Here is a 21,202-nt window from a genome sequence, read left to right as displayed (position 1 = left end):
TCATGAGGTCCATCAGTCAGACACTCACATCGCCATCATTATATGTGAATCAGTGAGAAAATAGGTAAGTGTGTGTTTGAGGTTGAAGAAAGGGTTGATGTTCCTGGCTTATTTGATTTCTAAAGAAGGGCTGTTGAAATATAAAAAGAGCGCAATACTTGTGCATGAAATGATTGAGGAAATTGATTTCACAGTAAATAAACTAACTGTAAACTGTAAGCACCACATAATCATCTGTGCTTCCTGCAGCTTGTCCTTGAGGCCAAAAGCATAGTTCCTCTTTGCTTGCCCATTGGTGAATTTATTTGGCCAAATGTCATTGCCACAGACACATACTGTGTTAGAAAAACTGTCAATTGGTATGCACATCATGATACAACCAAAATGGGTTTAGGCACAGGGTAAATAAATTGCTACAAAAGTAAGAAATATCCACACAATGAAAAATAAGCTCCCAATATTTGATAAATCAGGATGCCTGATACAAGATGCCTTGGTCTATTGGACCAAAATGACATTCAATGACATCTGGAAGAGAACCATAGATTAACTCCTGCTACTAATAGACCCCTTATCAGACAACATCATCACTGATAAGAACCAGTATACTGTGCGCGCAGGCTGGCACCAAATAAAACCCACCGCTCATAAGATGCAATGGAAAAGTGGCCACTGCGCTCACGTGTAAAAATGCATCTCATCAAACTTTCAGATGCTGTTTTCTCCCCCCAGTGTGGAGGAAGAATGCTTAGGATTTTTAGCGGTGCCAACCGCTCTACGTTTGACTCTGTCTGCGTGTCCGTCCGTTTGTGTGAGCACGGGATGAGCACGGCAAAGAAGCAAACAGCTATAACTTCAGTTTTCAGCATGCCACCAAGTCCAAATTTGGTATGTGGACTTAGACCACCAATAGGGACGATCATGCATTGATGACGTTATCAAAGAGGGGGCCAGGGACCCCCAGCGCCCGTATGAGCACGGGATGAGCACGGATTTTAAACAGCTATAACTCCAGTTTGCAGCATGCCACCAAGTCCACATTTGGTGTGTGGACTTAGACCACCAATAGGCACGAGCATGAATTGATGAAGTTATCAAAGAGGGGTCCAGGGACCCCCAGCGCCCGTATGAGCACGGGATGAGCACGGGATTTTAAACAGCTATAACTCCAGTTTGCAGCATGCCACCAAGTCCACATTTGGTATGTGGACTTAGACCACCAATAGGCACGAGCATGAATTGATGAAGTTATCAAAGAGGGGTCCAGGGACCCCCAGCGCCCGTATGAGCACGGGATGAGCACGGGATTTTAAACAGCTATAACTCCAGTTTGCAGCATGCCACCAAGTCCACATTTGGTATGTGGACTTAGACCACCAATAGGGACCAGCATGAATTGCTGAAGCCCCGCCCCCTCTGTCTTCCCATTGGCTGGCCTTCAAACAGCCATAACTCAAGTTCGCAGCATGCTATGGAGTACACATTTTGTACATGGACTAAAGCCAGCAATAGAACTGTCATTACTTAAGCCCCGCCCCCTCTGTCTGCCCATTGGCTGGGCTTTAAACAGCCATCATTCCAGTTTGCAGCATGCTACCAAGTACAAATTTGGTAAGTGGACTCAGACCACCAATAGGGACAAACTGAAATGAGTTAAGTCCCGCCCCAAAGGCACCGCTTCCTTCACACAGGGTGTGATTTTTTTAAAGTGAGTCATGTTGTGATGACCACACACCGCCCACTTCACACTGGGTGTGATTTTTTATTTAATGACAAGCGTTTCGATCCGTCTGGACCTTCCTCAATAGTGTCTACAAGTGTATGTTTATCCCACCAGTTTATCTATAGGACTTTAGAGGGGCATGCAAAAAGCAAGTGCAAAACAGCGTAGGAATCTCTTAAAAGCCGAGGAAGGGAGCTTCATGAGGTCCATCAGTCAGACACTCTCATCACCATCATCATGTAGTTGAATCAGTGAGAAAATGGGAAAGTGTGTGTTTGACTGTGAAGAAAGGGTTGGTGTTTTTGCCTCATTTGATTTCTAAAGAAGGGCTGTTGAAATATCAAAAGAGCGCAATACTTGTACATGAAATGATTGAGGGAATCTGGCAACATTGATTTCACAGTAAATAAACTAACTGTAAACTGTATATAAGCACCACCCCTGGGCGGCAGTGGCTCAGGGGTAGAGTGGCCGGTAGAGCGAACTGGAAACCACTAGGTTCCCAGTTCGATTGCGGGCTGGGGCGCTCCCCCAGAGTTAGTGTCAAAGTGTCCTTGAGCAAGACACTGAACCCCTAATTGCTCCCCATGAGCAGGTTGGTGCCTTGCGTGGATTCCTCCTCCATAGGTGGGTGAATGTAATGCACAATCTATGTAAAGCGCTTTGGATAAAAGCGCTATATAAATGCAGTAAATGCACCATTTACCACATAATCATCTGTGCTTCCTGCAGCTTGTCCTTGAGGCCAAAAGCATAATATCAAGGTTCCTCTTTGCTTGGCCATTGGTGATGAGCACAGAGAATTTATTTGACCAAATTCCATTGCCACAGACACATACTGTAGTTAGAAAAACTGTCAATTGGTATGCACATCATGATACAACCAAAATGGGTTTAGGTGCAGGATAAACAAATAACTACAAAATTAAGGAATATCCACACAATTAAAAATAAGCTCCCAATATTTGATTAATCAGGATGCCTGATACAAGATGCCTTGGTCTATTGGACCAAAATGACATTCAATGACATCTGGAAGAGAACCATATTAACTCCTGCCACGAATGGGGAAGGAAGGCAAGAGAGTGATGGAGGCATGAGCTGTATGAGCCTGTCCAAACTGACTTAACACCAGCACCACAGTGACTCCTACAGGCCATCAGATGCATCTGCAGTATTCTCCCATTATATTCTGTATATTCTTTTTCCTTAAGGGGAGTTATTGTTTTGTTAGCTCTATTAATATTCCTGTAGTAATTACTGTTATATAGAGTTTTCTTCAGTAACATGGGTCTCCTTGTTTCTCCATCCCTTTAGTAAAGAGACAATATATTTGCAGGTCTCCACCCCTAAGTGCCCACTCTTCCAGGTGTCCACATTTCCCTAGTACCCACTTTTCCTAGTGCCCAGTTATCCCGGTGCCCAGATTTCCCTAGGGCCCACTCTTCTCCACCCGTAAGTGCCCACTCTTCCAGGTGCCCACTCGTCCAAGGTGCCCAGTTTTCCCTAGTGCCCAGAATGTTCCTGTTACCCAGGTGAGGACACCAATCAGAAAGAGAGAACCATTCGTGCTACAGGATAAAGAAGTGAAATTAGAGCTGATGAAACAAAATAATGAACAGAAAAATTGGGAATAGGAATGGATCACTTACTATATATCAGTTTCAAAGACTTTTCACTCTTCATACCAGTAACCTGTAAGCTGATTGTATGACATTCTGTATAGTAGTGTGTATATCTGTCTGTCTATTATATGTCATCATGATTTGTGTGCGTGGGGATCTCATCTTAAACAAGCTCAGTGCTGCTTAATGAGTCTCCCAGTTTAGTAGACCTTGTATTGTGAATTTGTACTTCCATGTACTGATGTTCTTCTCATGTTACAAAATAAAGTACATCAATCAATCAATCAAATTGTATAGTGATGATGAATAATATACATTTTTTTTTTTTTTTTTATGCCTTGTTTTATTATATCTCGTTTTGTTTGTATATATGAGCATGTCACACTGCACATGTGATTGACAAAGAAACCTTCTTGAATATTGACTCTAATACCATAGCAACAAATGAAGACTACTTAAAAAAAATCAGTAAATGACACATGGTTGATTGAACATTTTCCCCCCAGTTGGACGTGGGTTGGTGGAAGGGAAATCCCCAATTACAGTTGTGTTGCCGCTTAAGCGAAGGCAGCACAGTCGCTAACCTACACAACATGTGAGATGGTTCTTGTCAGTGTTGCCAGGTTTTGCGAGAGAGATAAGCAACCAGATCTAAGAAAACAAGCCCAAAAGAAGCTTTCCCATATGAGCACATAGTTAAAATCATCACCGCGATGCAACACGTTATGAGCTTGTAGATCTGCTATTTTCAAAAAATGTGGAATATTTGGATTTTTTTTTAACATTCTAACAAGAAAAATGCTCCCTGGCCCAGCAGGGAGCAGCAGCTCCCTGGAAGCAAGCCTAAATAAGCATCTACATTTTAGAAGCAAGCCCCCCAAAAAAACTCAACCCACAACTACCAATTTTTACAAGCAACTTTACAGAAGAACAAGCCCAAAGTCGCTTATAATAAGCAGACATGGCAACACTGCCCATCCCTATGCTATGAAGCTCAGTGGTGTGTAGGCGCATGCGTAGAGGAGGTGTCTGGCTGGCTGTGAGTTCAGAGTGCAGTTCAGTTTATATATACTTTCACTTGTTGAGGCTACGTTGTTGTTGTTGTTGTTGTTGTTGTTGTTTGTCGTTCAGACATAGTTGTTGAGAACATTACCAACACACAACGTGTGATGGACTGGGGAGGATGGAAGGTTTAATTTAACGAAATGCGCATTGGGATCTTTTCGTTAGTTCACTTCGTCGAATTGTGCGACAGAACGTCGCACAACAACAGCGCACACTCGCACAGCATGGAAACTCTCTGACAAATAATAAGAACATTGTCGCTCAAGAAGAACTGTGATTTTCTCGACTGGCCCAGCAGGTGAGTTGCAGACATTTTGTTCATGGATTGGTATATTAGCCTTAGATCAAGACTATCGTAGGTGTATTTTATCGAATCTGACTTTTACTTTCGTATTTACGAGAGTCTTAGCGACCACCCCCCCAGTTTGCCCTGAAATGTCACCAGTAAAGCCCGTATTTCTCCAAACATGTACAAATGCAAAATATAAGGTACTTGGTCAGGGGGCCTATGGATAATTGCTTTTCTACGCCAAGTTCAAAAAACAAAAAAGCTATATCCGTTTTTCATTCTAAATCAAACAAACAAAAAAAGCCTCTTTTTCCATGTTTACTCTACAAACCCAGAAACACTAAAACGACACCAAAGCGGTCCCCTTTTTCGTTTTGCCTCATTCCTTGTGTCGTTCTTTGAGGTGCAACTGAAGAAGGAATAAGGTGTTGCTTTTCGCTTTTTTCATATCGAGAACTCGGATCCAAAACGGAAGTGGCGTCATTTCACCGTTCTGCCTTACAGAATGAATAAACGCTAAATCAAGTCAAAACTGCCCGCTTTTTCATTTTTGTCTTTTGCATTCTATCATTATGTATTTTGGGACTAAAGAAGTAAATTGGCGTCATAGTGTTTTCCTTTTCAGTTTCACAATACGAAAAACCCAAATGGATTATTTTATTTTCATAATATTTATTTCCTTCTCAGTAAAAAGAGAGTAAATTGGCGTCATAGTGTTATCCTTTTCAGTTTCACAATACGAAAAGCCCAAATGGATTATTTTATTTTTATTTATTATTTATTTCCTTCTCAGTAAAACAGAGAGACGTCACCGTCGTCACGGGAGAGGTGGGGGCGAGGCGGAGGCGGGGTGAGGTTTGGGGTTTATGGAGGCGGAGGATTTGGGAGGTGGGGGGGCACAGCTTACATGCATTTTCTTTCTTTATTATTATTTTTCTCACTTTCCCCAAGAATTGTGTTAAATTGAACATAAAGTTTCATGACTTTAAACAGTAGGTGATTAGCGTAGTGGTATAGGCAGTCAGAGCTGACAAGTGTCGGTGTTGCGCCCCGAACATATTCAATCTGCGCTGCAGTGTGAGCTTGTGGATCTGCAAAGCGATCCTGATGAATTATGCTTAATAATGTGACATTGTAGCCTTCGTCTGGCAGAAGGGGGGGGGGGGTAATAATAATGAGAATAAAAGTAAAATCCTTCAAATTATTGAATGATTATAATTATAATGAGGTATAGGCTCTGTCTGGCTCTGCTACAGGTAACCGCCCAACTCACTCCAAATCCAACTCACTCCAAATCGCGCCCAACTCACTCCAGACATCTCACTCCACACACTTGCCCAACTCACTCCACACACTTGCCCAACTCACTCCACACACTTGCCCAACTCACTCCAAAAATGATTATTGAGTACAATATTGAGGAATTAAGTACAATATTGAGGAATTTGTTACTTTTAACTCTATTCTGTTTTAGGCTTGGTTAAAGTTTTAAATACTGTCTCTACAAAACAACTTAATGGTTCTGGGGGGGGGGGGGGGGGGGGCTCGCTGGCCACTTTGGCACTTGGAGTCCAGTGTTTGTTAGATGTCTTATTCTATTGTTGGTCAAATCAAGAGGTGTTGTTATATTCCTCGTTAAGGTTTTGGCCCTCCTCCACTGAGTTCACCCGCATAATCACCCTCCACCCAGGTTAGGGTTAGGGTTAGGGTTAGAATGTAAGAGTCTCCACCGATTCAACCCACACACACACACACACACACACACACACACACACACACTATAATATTATAATTTATAGCTGCAAAGTAACTAGTAAAACAAATACATTTAGTGGAGTAAAAAAACAATATGTGGATCCAATATGTAGTGGAGTAGAGGTAAAACCATTGGAAGTTGGGAATACTCAAATAACGCACAAATACCCAACATTGTACATAAGTACAGTACTTAAGTTAATGTACTTAGTTACTTTACACCACTGACACATTGAACCAATATTACACTGGTGACATTGCATGGAGTGAGTTGGGTTTGGTCCTGGAGTGAGTTGGCTATGGTCCTGGAGGGAGTTGGTCTTTGGTCCTGGAAGGAGTTGTCCCAGCCCTGGAGTGAGTTGGGCGAGCCCTGGAGTGAGTTGGGCAAATATTTCTTAAGTCTTCATGGAGTGAGTTGGATTTGGAGTGAGTTGGGCGGTATTCCTGCTACATGGTCAGTCCATAATTACTATTCACAAATGGAAAGGGGGAAAACAGCTCGTTTACAGCTTATTATACCACCCAATAGCTTACATTTTGATTCATTGTAGATTTAAAAGCAGCCTATTAGACTATTGACTGTATATGTCTTGGATTTTACATGCAATGCTCCTGAGAGGATTATGGTGTGAGTAACAACGGACTTTAACATTATTCCGTTGTTATAACCGTTGTTATTACCGTTGTTATATGTCATAACACTCCCTCCCTCGCTCCATTACGCATTGTGCACTGTGCGCGCCCTCATGGAGAGGCCCTCTCCATTGAGTTTATGAATCCATTACAATCAATATTGCAGCGGTTACAATAATATAACATTCCAAATAATCAGTAACATGTAGGCTATAGCCATGTCTGTCAAATTATCTTTTATTTCAAGGCAATACAAAGCTATAGGCCTATGCCTACAGTAGGCCTATGGTACCAATGTCGGGTCCGGTGTATGTTATGATGCCTCCTCTTGCCTCAGTTCCCCGACCCCATGTCATTTCTCAAGCGATTGCTCTAATTCAAATTTGTATTTATTCTGTGAACTCTCTAGTTCATTTTTCTGTATTATACCCTACAGTCCGAACGGGACGCCTCCCCAAGTAACACTCCCTTATGCATTGTAGGCTACAATATTCAGCCCTTGGTAAGGAGTTTGAACGCACAATAAAAGAACATTGGTATATCCAGTAGCGACCCGAAATTGGCCACTACTTTCAAGGACATGCCCAGAGTTGTCTACAAACATCCTCCTAATATAAGACAAACAGTTGTCAAATCAGATCTCATCCCTAAAATGCCAGAATCATCTTTTTTGACTCAAATCCCCGAAGGCAGATGCGCCCGATGCGCACAATGTAATTTCACCGAAAAGAGCCACACTTTTACGCACCACTAACGGGGAAACGTTTTGATATCAAGGGCACTATAACATGCACAACCAAAAATGCTAAAATGCCCATGCCTTCTATTATATGCTATCAATCAAAAAATCATGGCTGGGGCGCACTAACGTGCCATGGACACATGTCTTTCTAGACTTTTGCAAGAAATAGAGAACATTGTGGTTCTCTCTGGCAGCATTAGATAATTGCAGGCCATATTAATTATATAATTTACGTTTATCACTCACACACTTCTGTGAGCATATTTGTTATATGGACCCCTGCGGTATGAGCGCTTTTCGGTGAGCTTCTGAAGAGGCTTACGATAGATAGCGCTCACTAACTAGATAGACAGACAGACAGACAGACAGACAGACAGACAGACAGACAGACAGACAGACAGACAGACAGACAGACAGACAGACAGACACGTTGCATGCAAGTAAATCCAACGTGCGTAAAGACGGTGCGTAAAGTCCAGCCCCTGTGTGCAAAAACTGTTCTTATATTTAAAATATACAGCTCAAGCAATTCGTTATTAGTTATAAATTAAGAATGTATTATTAATGAGTTAAAAGGGGGGGGGGGGGTGATCCTCGATGATTTCTCGATGAGTCTTTTAACAATTTTGCTTTCGAGGAAAAAAACAACAACAATTAAATAGGTGTGGATGGCTTCAGTCAATGAATCAACAGCGGTCGTTAGCTCCCCACTGGGAGATCAGACAAACTTGATGGCCCATTTGCGCACACATCAAAGGTGGTTAGGATCAAAGGCACTTAGTTTGTAGACAGACGCACAAGGGCAAGGCATGCGTTTGTCAATCCGTTTTTTTTTTTTTTTCACCGTGTTTGGGGGGCGATCGGGTTGCGAGGATTGCCTCCTCCCATGCCCACCAGGGGAAGCTCTGCCCCTAGTGGAGCCGGGCGGCCCCTGATCCATGCCCGGGCGTAGGCGAGAACCACTTTGCGCATGTCAAAAGTTATATTGCGAATGAATGCTTTGGGTCATGTAACCGAGGAATACTTTTATTCAGGTCCCATGTAAACAGGTGAGTGGAACTGTGGAACAGATTCCTCTATTCAGAATGAGTTCATTCTGAATGAATACATGATGTCCATGTAACCGCAGCCACAGAGAATGAATCAAAATGTAAGCTATTGGGTGGTATAATAAGCTGTAAACGAGCTGTTTTCCCCCTTTCCATTTGTGAATAGTAATTATGGACTGACCATGTAGCAGAGCCAGACAGAGCTTACCTCATTATAATTATAATCATTCAATAATTTGAAGGATTTTACTTTTATTCTCATTATTATTACCCCCCCCCCCCCCCCCCCTTCTGCCAGACGAAGGCTACAATGTCACATTATTAAAGCATAATTCATCAGGATCGCTTTGCAGATCCACAAGCTCACACTGCAGCGCAGATTGAATATGTTCGGGGCGCAACACCGACACTTGTCAGCTCTGACTGCCTAATCCAGGGGTCTTCAACAGGGGGTCCGGGACCCCTAGGGGGTCCTCAGAGTTACTACAGGGGGTCCGCCAAATATTTGTGTGATATGATTTTTTTTTTTACTTAACCACTTGAACCCTAGCATCCCTTTTCTGAGGAGAACTTTAGCCAAAAGTAGCAGATCTACAAGCTCACAACGCCTCAAGCTGCGAGGCGTTGTGAGCTTGTAGATCGGCTATTTTTGGCAAAGAGGTTTAGGTGGAAAGAATAGCAGACCACGTAAACACAAGTTGAATCTGAAACACAATTTTAATAGAGGGGGTCCTGCTTCATCTCTCTCTCGTCCTTGGGCTGAAAACGTTGAAGACCCCTGGTCTAGCACAACATTGTCATGGGCTAAATAAAATTATAAATTATTTTTTTTTTAAATGCGTGTGAGAGCGACTGACCCGCGGGTTACGGACGGACGGAATTCGGGGCTGTCATCATTAAACTGATATTGTTTATGGGGGGGGAGCTAGGCCTTATTGCTGATAGATAGATAGATAGATAGATAGATAGATAGATAGATAGATAGATAGATAGATAGATATTTAAATAGATGTATAGACAGACAGACAGACAGACAGACAGACAGACAGACAGACAGACAGACAGACAGACAGGCACTCAAGCAGCTCTCTGCGCAGAAAAGATTTTCGCTTGATTAGAGACAAAATGAATTACTTAAAAGAGCGCTATATAAATATATTCCCACCGCGGGTCGCGGGGCGGGTTGAGACATAGATTTATGTATGGGATCGCGGGACGGGTTGAGGCGGGTTGGGTTCCGTGGTGGGGCAGGGCGGGGCGGGTCATGAAAAAACCCGACCCGCACGCACATCAGACCGACGTGTGTGTGTGTGTGTGTGTGTGTGTGTGTGTGTGTGTGTGTGTGTGTGTGTGTGTGCGCGCTCGCGCGTGATGCGACGCGTTGTAATATCTGCCATTTTCACATAGCCTATAAAATAGGGCTAAAGTGGTTGTTACGGATAAGAGCGTCAGTGTTTCATTTGGTATATCAGGCACTATCTGTCAAAGTTGCTTAAAATGTCTGGGGTCTTCAACAGGGGGTCCGGGACCCCTAGGGGGTCCTCAGGGTTACTACAGGGGGTCCGCCAAATCTTTGTGCGATATGTTTTTTTTTTTTACCTTAACCACTTGAACCCTACCCTAGCATCCCTTTTCTGATGAGAACTTTAGCCAAAAGTAGCAGATCTACAAGCTCACAACGTTGTGAGCTTGTAGATCGGCTATTTTTGGCAAAGAGGTTTAGGTGTAGAGGGAAAGAATAGCAGACCACGTAAACACAAGTTGAATCTGAAACACAATTTTATTCAATATAGAGGGGGTCCCTGCTTCATCTCTCTCTCAGCTAGGGGGTCCTTGGGCTGAAAACGTTGAAGACCCCTGGCCTAACCACTACGCTAATCACCTACACACAAAACACAATTATTGGGGAAAGTGAGAAAAAAAATAATAAAGAAAGAAAATGCATGTAAGCTGTGCCCCCCCCCCCCCCACCTCCGACGTGAAGCCCCCCCGCCCCCACCTCCCAAATCCTCCACCTCCATAAACCCCAAACCTCACCCCACTCCATACCCTCATGCCCGACTCCGCCCCACCTCTCCCGTGACGTCGTGAACTGTCTCTTTTTTACTGAGAAGGAAATAAATAATAAATAAAAATAAAATAATCCATTTGGGCTTTTCGTATTGTGAAACTGAAGAGGAAAACACTATGACGCCAATTTACTCTCTTTTTACTGAGAAGGAAATAAATAATAAATACAAATAAAATAATCCATTTGGGTTTTTCGTATTGTGAAACTGAAAAGGAAAACACTATGACGCCAATTTACTTCTTTAGTCCCAAAATACATAATGATAGAATGCAAAAGACAAAAATGAAAAAGCTGGCAGTTTTGACTTGATTTAGCGTTTATTAATTCTGTAAGGCAGAACGGTGAAATGACGCCACTTCCGTTTTGGATCCGAGTTCTCGATATGAAAAAAGCGAAAAGCAACACCTTATTCCTTCTTCAGTTGCACCTCAAAGAATGACAAAAAGGAATGAAGCAAAACGAAAAAGGGGACCGCTTTGGTGTCGTTTTAGTGTTTCTGGGTTTGTAGAGTAAACATGGAAAAAGAGGCTTTTTTTGTTTGTTTGCTTTAGAATGAAAAACGGATATAGCTTTTTTGTTTTTTGAACTTGGCATAGAAAAGGAATTATCCATAGGCCCCCTGACCGTACTTACCCGCTTGCCCCAAATGTTAACTAGGTGTCCGAAGTATTTGTACAATGTACTAGTCCATATTTTTCAATAAAGAAGTGTTTTAATCCCGCCTGTGGCCGAACGCCATTTCCCCCCCTCGTTTACTTCCTGTTTACATTGAGTGTAATTCCAGCTTTCACCGGATGCGTCTCGTCACTACCGCCCATTGGGAACTTCTGACAGAATCGGCCACAGACCGGATTAAAACACTTCTTTATTGAAAAATATGGACTAATACATTGCACAAATACTCCGAAAACCTAGTTAACATTTGGGGCAAGCGGGTAAGCACCTTATATTTTGCATTTGTACATTGTGAGCTTGTAGATCTGCTATTTTCAAAAGATTTTAATACATTTTATACATTTGAAAACTTCTAAAATGGGACATTCTGCATAATGTGTACTTTCTACTTTTGGTACTTTAAAGATTGATTGATTGATTGAAATTTTTATTAGGCAAAAGAATGTAAAACAACACAGTTACATTTATAATGCTTTTGTCTAAAAGGTCCGGCCAAAAAAGTCCTTGCGGGCTTGTTTCCGTTGGGGTCCTTGAATTAATTTCATAGACATATATAGTAGCAACCAAACAGTTCAAAAATCAACATAAGAATACAGAGGGAAAAAAAAATATATACCATTATGTACAAAAAAGGCATGAGAAAATAATGAAATATATACAAAATAAATAATAATAAATAAAAAGTACATTGATACCAATACTTTTATAAATTTACTCAAGTACATTTTGAATTCCGGTCTTTTACTTGTAACAGAGTATTTCTATATTGCAGTATTGGTACTTTTACTTAAGTAAAACATGTGAGTACATTTTCCACCACTGCATGGAATACATGAAATGTATGTAATACCACAGCCATTCTAGGGCTACTACTGGATTGAGTGACTGCTGTTTTTGGTCATGTGTCTAGAGATTGTGTGCGTAATTCAAGATTAGCTATTGTGTACCATAAAACCATCATGTCAATTAAACACTATGTTCACAGGTGACACTATGGAGAGGGTTCCCCTCAGACAGAACCAGCTGTGTGGCTCATGGGAGATGAAGGAGCGCTTGGGGACAGGGGGCTTTGGCCATGTCTACCTGTATCAACACCTTGTAAGTTATGGCTCCACCCACTACACAATACTCATGGTCCTGGGACAGCTTCAGGTGTTGTTACTTACTTATTGTTTGTTTGTATGTGTGTTTGGTACAGGAGACGGCAGAGAAAATCGCTGTGAAATTGTGCCGTCTGGAGCTTAACTGTAAGAACAAAGATCGCTGGAGCAGAGAGATACAGATCATGAAGAAGTGAGTGCAGGTGGCCATCGACTGAATGTCTTGCCAACGCAACTAATGCCTTTCACAGTTACTTGAATAGCTAACCACCTTGACTCCTGTTCAGTGCATTTTGATCTTCTCTTCCTGACAGGTTGAGCCATGTGAATGTAGTTCAAGCCAGAGAGGTTCCAGGAGAGATGAGTTCCATTGCTCTAAATGACCTTCCTCTTCTGGCCATGGAATACTGCTCCAGAGGAGACCTACGCAAGGTACTGGATGATGAGAACAACCAGGACCATAAAATATACCCCCTCTGAGAAGGCAGGGGGCCAGAAATGCAGGCCCTGCCTCACAGAAAATCCACTCAGACCTTGCATACTTAAAAAAATCACACCCTGTGTGAAGGTAGCGGTGCCTTTGATACATTATGTCATCGATATGTGTTTATAATGTGTTTATAGCCATGTGTCACGTGAAGCTTGACCAATCACTTTGTTGACGGGTCTGACCAATCACTTTGTTGACGGGTCTGACCAATCAGAACGTTGACGGTGAACACGGACAAAGTCAGGTATAGAGCAGGATCCTAGCGCCGTTAAAAATTAAATAGGGGGCAATTTTGATATCACCAGCTCAGTGGCCTTGTGGTTAAAGGGATATTTCACTTTCAAATAAAATAAATATATGAAAAAAGTAATGGAAAAATGATTTTTTTTGTTTATTTGATTTGAAAGTGAAATATTCTTTTAAAGTGTCCGACCCTGAGATTGGGAGGTTGGGGTTTGATTCCCCGGTCGGCGGTCGGGTCATACCAAGGACTATATAAAAATGGGACCTAATGCCTCCCTGCTTGGGACTCAGAATGAAGGGTTGGATTGGGGGTAAGTCCCCGCCACATACCAGAGTCATGTCCAGGGGGTGTACTTTTACATCATGGCTGAGGGATGTACTACTTGTACATCAAGCCGCCTCACGCTAGTACAGAAACAGGAGACAGGCCCCTGCCCTATGGGCCCCATGGCTCGGCAAGGCTTACTTTGATATTTAGCTAATTTATGAACCAACGTAACACATTTCTTTATTCTTCAAAACCTTCCTGGGGAATTCCCTTTCTTGGTTAGGGTTAGAATGAACCACCACTGAATGCCAAGGAGCACTTCAAAGCAACTATAGACATTGCCATTGCAGAAGTAACATGTAGGTTTTGTGCCATGCAAAAGGTCACAAAGAGATTCAGGTTTTTATGCCCACAAGAATCCAATGAAGATCTGTTTAAATCAGAAAGTCTCTTAGCTGACCAGTATAAAGATTACTTTATGAGGTGGACTTTCCAACACAGTGCTGTCATACAGAAACGCACAATTAAATCGACCTTTGCTCAGGTCCACATATTACTCACAAAGCACCACTCCTGTCTGCCTATTGTGTCCGTAGCCACTGCAATACAATTATTGTTTGTCTAACTATACCTGTGACCGACACAAGTTCTGAAAGATCTTTCTCCAAACCTTCATGAAAACATTTGAGAATGAGAAATAAGGTTGTAGAGGTTATAGATTAGGTGTCAATAAGCAATCATTTGAGGCATTTCAAGTTCAAGGTTCAAGGAGTTTTATTGTCATTCCATAGAAGTACAGAACGACATTAGTTACCCAGGTCCTGGACATCATGGCAGAATAGCATGGCAGAACTCATAGTTCTGATGAGTGCAAATTAACAAAGACATTTCAGTGGATTTATTGTCCCCTTGCCTTGCATTTAGAGTCAGATATTGATTATTATCGATATATTAGCCAGTATTAATCTCTATTTAAAAAACAATTTCCAAAGCATTCTATATTCTGTAAAAAAAAAAAAAAAAAAATCATATAGGCCTACACCAATAATAACGATGTATATCTGTGATAGACCAATATCAGCTGATAATATTCGCTGACCAATGTATTAGTCAGGCTCTACTTATGCTGTAGAAACTGTTTAAGTAAATAAATACATGTTAGGGTGCGGTCTAACCGAACAACCAGGACGTGACCGCACCCGTACTGCTACTGTAGAGACGGGTTAAATTATGTCTTTTCACGCACTGCAGTGTTACCCTTTTTTGCATTTCCCCATTTAGATCCTGAATAAGCCAGAAAACTGCTGTGGGTTAAAGGAGAGTGAAGTTCTCGCCCTTCTCCGTGATATTGGTAAGGTTTTTCTGTCTTTTTGACAGAAATTCAGTGTTGTGATGTTTTCACTTGGAAAGCAATTAGATGTGACATAATTCGGAGAGAAAAAATGTGTCGCGCACTCCATATGAAGTTCTCTTAATACCCTTGAACACAGCCAATTATATTCATTGCCAGGCACTGCTCATGATGGTGAGCACCACCTGGACAGTGAACATCTGTATTTATTTATTTATCTTTATTTGATGACCTTTCAGAAATCCGGACTTCTTCTAATCTAGATCAAAGAATCAGATCCGAGAGAGTGTGACACATTTCCTCTACTTATAGTTGTAACTTGCGATCTGTTCCTCACCAATATACACTAACTGGTGTGTATTCTTCATGGGACGTATACATTTCTGATCATATGCTCAGGTTCTGGTGTCCAGTATCTCCATGAAAATAAGATCATCCACAGAGACCTGAAGCCAGAGAACATAGTATTACAAGAGATAAACGGGAAGGTGAGTTCATTTTCTCTCATATACTTACAGTATGTAGCAGAGTAGTATTGTATTAGAAGCCTAATATCTACCCTGACTAAGAGACAAATTACTCTTGGATGATGGGTATTGTTTGGTTTCCCATGCGGGAGAACTGGGTTCACGTCCAGGTGGTTTCACTTGCACATACACAGTCTTCTTAACTGTCTATTCACATTTTCTTGTGTCTGTACTTACCATACATTCTGCACTTACTTTTGCATTCTAGCTGGTGCATAAAATCATAGATCTGGGCTATGCGAAAGACCTTGACCAGGGCAGTCTTTGCACGTCCTTTGTTGGAACTCTACAGTATCTGGTAAGTGTTTTGGCAGTATCAGTTAATTTCAAGCAAACAAGTTTTGAAATAATAAGAATGAATAAAGGGCTAACGGGCTATTGTCTTTGGGTCCCAGGCCCCTGAAATGTTTGAGAGTAAACCCTACACTGTGACTGTGGACTACTGGAGCTTTGGGACCATGATTTTTGAATGTGCCTGTGGCTTTCGTCCCTTTTTACACCACATGCAACCTGTGCAATGGTATGTCTACATACATTTATTCTCTTTTACTTTCTGATGTGGAGGTGTATTGAAGACAGACCCGAGGCTGTATGTTTTAAATGGTGCGGAGTAAAGATACTGCAATCTGATTTTGCAGGACAGCTAAAGTCAAGAACAAAGGTCCCAAAGACATCATGGCAGTAGAAGACATGAATGGAGAAGTCAGATTCTCTACACACGTTCCTTACCCCAACAATCTCAGCAGGTACAGACAAAATCATCTGGTGAACCTTTTACCTGAACATATGTGGTGCAACAGCATCAACAATTGTAGCTTGTGTATGTATGTATGTGTGTGTGTTCTTGCACATCCGCGCAGGCCCGTGTTGGAGCCATTGGAGTCACTTCTACAGATGCTTTTGCTGTGGGACCCAGCAACACGTGGTGGTGGGCTGGACGCTGACTCCAACCAACCCAGCTGCTACAGTGCTCTGCAGAATATTCTCAACATGAAGGTTGTTGAATGCTTTTAATGGTTTCGGGTGCCTCCTCAGGAGACTGCATGCTAAATGTATTCCATTCTCTCGCTCTGATTCTTTTCAGGTGATCCATGTGTTGGACATGACATCTGCTCAGTTGCACTCCCTGGTTTTGGATCCTGAGGAGAGCTTACACTCTCTGCAGCAGCGTCTGGAAACACACACTCACACACGCATCCCCCCGCTTAGTCAAGAACTGTTATTGGAGGCTGGGATCTCGCTCGACCCCCGCCAGGCGCCTGCCCAATGCCTCCCTGATGGACTGGTAATCCACTATAAACATACACGCACGCACGCACGCACGCAAGCACGCACGCACGCACACACACACACACACACACACACACACACACACACACACACACACACACACACACTAAATATACATAGACCATGTTAAACAGACCCCACCAACAAGCACTCTTCTTCGACAAATAATCGATAAATGTTTTTTTTGTGTTTCCTCAGCGAGGCTGGGACAGCTCCGTTGTTTACCTTTTTGATAAGAGCCTTACCAAATACTCTGGACCGCTGACTGCTAGACCTCTGCCAGACAATGTCAACTTTATAGGTAGAACATTTACTCTGCTGTGAGTGACGCTCTCTTCATGTTGTCTCTCTATTGTGCTTTCTATCATGAAAAACATGTATTTGGTATCTCAGTTAGGGAGACCAAGACTCAGTTACCACTGGCTACATTGAGAAAAGTATGGGGAGAAGCAGTGAGCTACATCTGTGGACTAAAAGAAGATTACATACGTCTGTACCAGGGACAGAGGGCTGCAATGTAGGTACACATGTGGTACAGAGTACAGACAGATTTCAGTATCTATAATCTGATGTGATACTAAAGTCTGGAGGCAGGCAGCACAAGTTCATATACATGATCAATAAAACTAATTTTGCGTACAGACAACTTTAGCTGCTGCACCATGTACTGTAACTGTACAGTATATTGCCAGAGCATTGAGTTGCTATACTTAACTATGGCTGTTATCAGCCATAGTTCGAGATGATGTGGTGCAGCAGTTACAGTAGTGTTGCGCATACTGTATACACACACAAATGAATAGTTTTATTGAGAAAATGTCCTTCATGTTATTTTTTTTTCTGGCTTAATACATTGATGACAGAATTCTTATGTATTCACGTTCATGCTGCTAACTGTTGTTTGAAGTTGTGCATTAGAAATTATGTTACCAACATCCAGACTTTAGTATCAGGTCAAAGTATAGATATTAAAGTCTGCCCGGGCTTGTAAGCATACAGCACACATGCACAAATCCTGAAATGTTTCCCTCATTTTGTTTGCATGGATGTCTTTATGTTTGTGCACATGTAGGCTGAGTCTGCTGCGTTACAACACCAACTTAACGCGTTATAAGAACCTGCTGTTCTCCCAGTCGCAGCAGCTCAAAGCCAGATTGTCTTTCTTCAAGAGCAGCATTGATTACGACCTGGAACAGTACACAGAGCAGAGACATACGGGCATCTGTGAGTAGACCTTCCCCGCTCTGTCAAAAAAACTCACTGAAAATAAGCACTGTACAGTAGCTCAGTCAGAAGGTCTAACTGTACAAACATCTGTTGTCCGTAGCATCAGAGAAAATGCTGAAGACCTGGCAGGAAAATGAAGAGAAGGCTGTTGAGTTTATACAGGTATGGTGCTTTGTAGTACAGTTACAGTACAATTACGATTTACAATTTAGGCATTCAGCAGACACTCTTATCCAAAGCGACTTTCAATAGGTTAGGTAATCACATGCTCTCATATAGAATGCGTAAAGACAGTGTAGCGTCTCAAGAAACTAGGATCCCAGGTAAACGAATTTAGCATCAGTGTAAAAACAATACTTTTGAAATAACAATCTTCACATTGAGACTGTAGGATGTAGAATACTACCAGGTAAACAATGAACCTAACATCTGTTACAGTACAGTACATGCCATCTAAATTACATTACAGTACACAACTGTATGTATATTATTTAATCAATTAGTTTGATTAAATGTTGCAGCCCTACTGTATATAATATTTATGGGCAGTAATTGAAAGTTAATGCACAATGTTATATATTTATTCTTGTTAAACATTTTTTGTAGGTAGCAGAAGTGGGGTATCTGGATGAAGAGATAGTGTCTCTGCATTCTGAGATTGTGGAGCTGCAGAGAAGTCCATTTGCCAGGAGGCAAGCAGACATCATGGAACAGCTGTCAGTGTCTTTTTGGCCTTATTTACGTCACGTGGTAGCCGTCTTGATCTTATGTCATTGACGGGCTGGGGTTTCCCACCTGCCCAGTATGACGTAAGAACAAATGGTTGCCGTGTGAAACTCGTCATAATGATGTTCTGGGTATATACAGCATTTTTTATAACTGTAGTAGATGGTTGCTCTATTTATCTTTTCAGGGAGGAAAAGGCCATTGAACTCTACAAGCAACTGAAAGCTAAATGCAAAAGTCAGTATACAGTCCATTTAGACTGGAATATGGTATACACTTTGCATGGCATACTATAATGTAGTATTTAGTATGACTTTCATGTATGAAATCAGTTTTATGCAAATCATTTGTGACATTGCTTTGATAAGTGTTCTTTACATAAATATTATTATTATTGGTGCAGGTCCTGACCCTCCACATGGCTACAGTGACAGCTCAGAGATGGTGAAGGCCATACTGCAAACTGTTCAGAACCAGGACAGAGTGTTAAAAGACTTGTACACTCACCTAAGGTACTTAATCCACTGCTGTAGTGTACACGCCCGCACTGCGCACATGCACGCACACACACAGTGCAGTAAAACAGAATTAGGGGTTACCAATTTCGTTGTTTGTATTTTGTATATACTTTGTATAGTTGTATTTACATTTTCTTTTCTCCCCTACTCTTCCTTTTATAGTACGATCCTGGTGTGTAAGAGACGCATTGTCAATTTGTTCCCAAAGTTGGAGAGAGCTGTGGAGAACATAAAAGCTACTGAGGTAGCAGTGATGCAAATGCAGATGAAAAGACAAAGAGAGATCTGGTACCTGCTCAAGATTGCCTGTGTAAGTGAATATATGATAAATGGTACTAAAATGTACATAACTATCAATGGCTATTTGGGAACTAGCTCATCCAAGGGGCATTTCTGTAGAACATGTCAACTGTAAAATGGGACAATAAATACAGCTTTACATGTTAAAAAGACATGTACACAATTCTTTACACATATTTAACCAGTTAAATACGTGTAATTTATATTATTTATGCATTCAAATAATCTAGGATGACATAAAACAGACTTATTATTATGTTCATTCTTTTATATATATATATATTGTCTGTGGGTGTGTCTTTAGGCCCAGAAAAGTTCTCCTTCACAGTCATCTCTGCCAGGGTACATTGAGAGGTACAGTAAGAATCACACAAGACTCAGCCCACTGGTACAAGTTCAGATCTGTGTCATCATGTGTACCTGATATGTTGTGGATAACCAGTGTATTGGTCTTTCAGAGAGTCGGTTCAATACTTACTGGGGGAGAATCAGCATTATCTGAATCAGCTGACTTCTCTGCTGCAGGACACTACCCAAGAGATGGAACACAGTGTCATGGTACGATATGGCAGCCGATCTCTTCCATAATTTTCAAATGCTCAAGAGAAAGGGTTGGTGGGAGCATTTTGTTAACCACTTAAGCCCTAAATGCTTCATTGCCTGGGGTCCCCTAGGGCTCTATCCTACCCCCACCTTTCCCTCTACACCAAATGTCTTCGCCAAAAATTGCAGATCTACAAGCTCGCAACATGTCTGCCATTTTTCGCTGAATGTTCGCCTATTTTTGGATCTCTTATGACATTTATTAATTGCAGGAGCCAACGGGACTGTCTTAACAGAGACTAATGCGTTAAGGGTGCAGCATACCTCTTGCAGAAACAAATTATGGTGAGGTCCAAATGGACGAACAAATGGACGTAATTGTGGAGAAAAACAAATACTTTCCCCTGGCAAAGTTCTTTTTGACTCTTCTTGCACCTCAAGATTTTCTAACTAGCTGAATGAACATCACCGCAGATGACACCAATGCAATGCGAACATTGTTTGTGACTGGTCAAAAAAAACAGTTGAGACAGTGGGCGGGATCTTACATTCAGCACTTCAAGCAGAGCTGCATCGAGCAGAAAACAATATCTCATCTGCAGAGAGCTTGATTGGTTTCCGCTAGCCAAATTATTATTTATTTTTCTTTATTATTATTAATTTTATTCTTTTGAAATATGCGGCTAGCTGTAGTGCATCCTTTTATAAAACACGAAATTGAATTGGTAACATTTTTTACTGTGATGAAATAAAACAAATGTGCATACTTAAATACTATTACTAGATTCTAAAACCTCTTTGTTTATAATCAAGGATGAAGACTGGAGCTGGATTCAGTATGGATCAGTACAAGCTGATTCACAGAAGCTGTAGAGATTGACCAGAGCGCTCAACACGTGAAGAATAATAAACCAGCTATATTAGCATGTGCCTTATCAGAAATACACTAGCTGACAGCTTTGTGATTCCTCATTATGTCAGCTGAATACAAG

At 41.6% G+C, this 21,202-nt stretch overlaps 1 protein-coding gene across 1 annotated transcript; it reads left to right on the top strand.

Moving 5' to 3' along the window:
• Positions 1-4,382: 4,382 nt before the first annotated feature.
• On the top strand, positions 4,383-21,158 carry LOC311058441 (inhibitor of nuclear factor kappa-B kinase subunit alpha-like). Its single transcript, XM_084075892.1, has 22 exons — positions 4,383-4,711; positions 12,613-12,725; positions 12,826-12,920; positions 13,042-13,159; positions 15,010-15,079; positions 15,479-15,567; positions 15,815-15,904; positions 16,002-16,126; positions 16,245-16,352; positions 16,467-16,602; positions 16,691-16,891; positions 17,095-17,197; positions 17,290-17,413; positions 17,969-18,120; positions 18,224-18,285; positions 18,730-18,839; positions 19,037-19,086; positions 19,253-19,361; positions 19,530-19,677; positions 19,972-20,021; positions 20,126-20,225; positions 21,024-21,158. Exons 2-22 carry the CDS (start codon positions 12,621-12,623, stop codon positions 21,081-21,083), a joined length of 2,205 nt encoding a protein of 734 aa, XP_083932018.1. The 5' UTR covers positions 4,383-4,711; positions 12,613-12,620; the 3' UTR covers positions 21,084-21,158.
• The last annotated feature ends 44 nt before the right edge of the window (positions 21,159-21,202 follow it).

The sequence above is a fragment of the Gymnoscopelus microlampas genome, assembly GCF_963454915.1.
Source record: "Gymnoscopelus microlampas genome assembly, chromosome: 13".
Taxonomy (NCBI): domain Eukaryota; kingdom Metazoa; phylum Chordata; class Actinopteri; order Myctophiformes; family Myctophidae; genus Gymnoscopelus; species Gymnoscopelus microlampas.
Note: the sequence above shows the minus strand (reverse complement) of the source record. Positions and strands in the feature narration are given on the sequence as shown.

Excerpts from the sequence above, each read along its gene's own strand:
- LOC311058441 (XM_084075892.1), top strand. The coding sequence starts at position 12,621 with ATGGAGAGGGTTCCCCTCAGACAGAACCAGCTGTGTGGCTCATGGGAG. Across the intron at positions 13,160-15,009 it reads CCAGAGGAGACCTACGCAAG|ATCCTGAATAAGCCAGAAAA; the intron begins GTACTGGATGAT and ends TTCCCCATTTAG. Across the intron at positions 16,353-16,466 it reads TACCCCAACAATCTCAGCAG|GCCCGTGTTGGAGCCATTGG; the intron begins GTACAGACAAAA and ends ACATCCGCGCAG.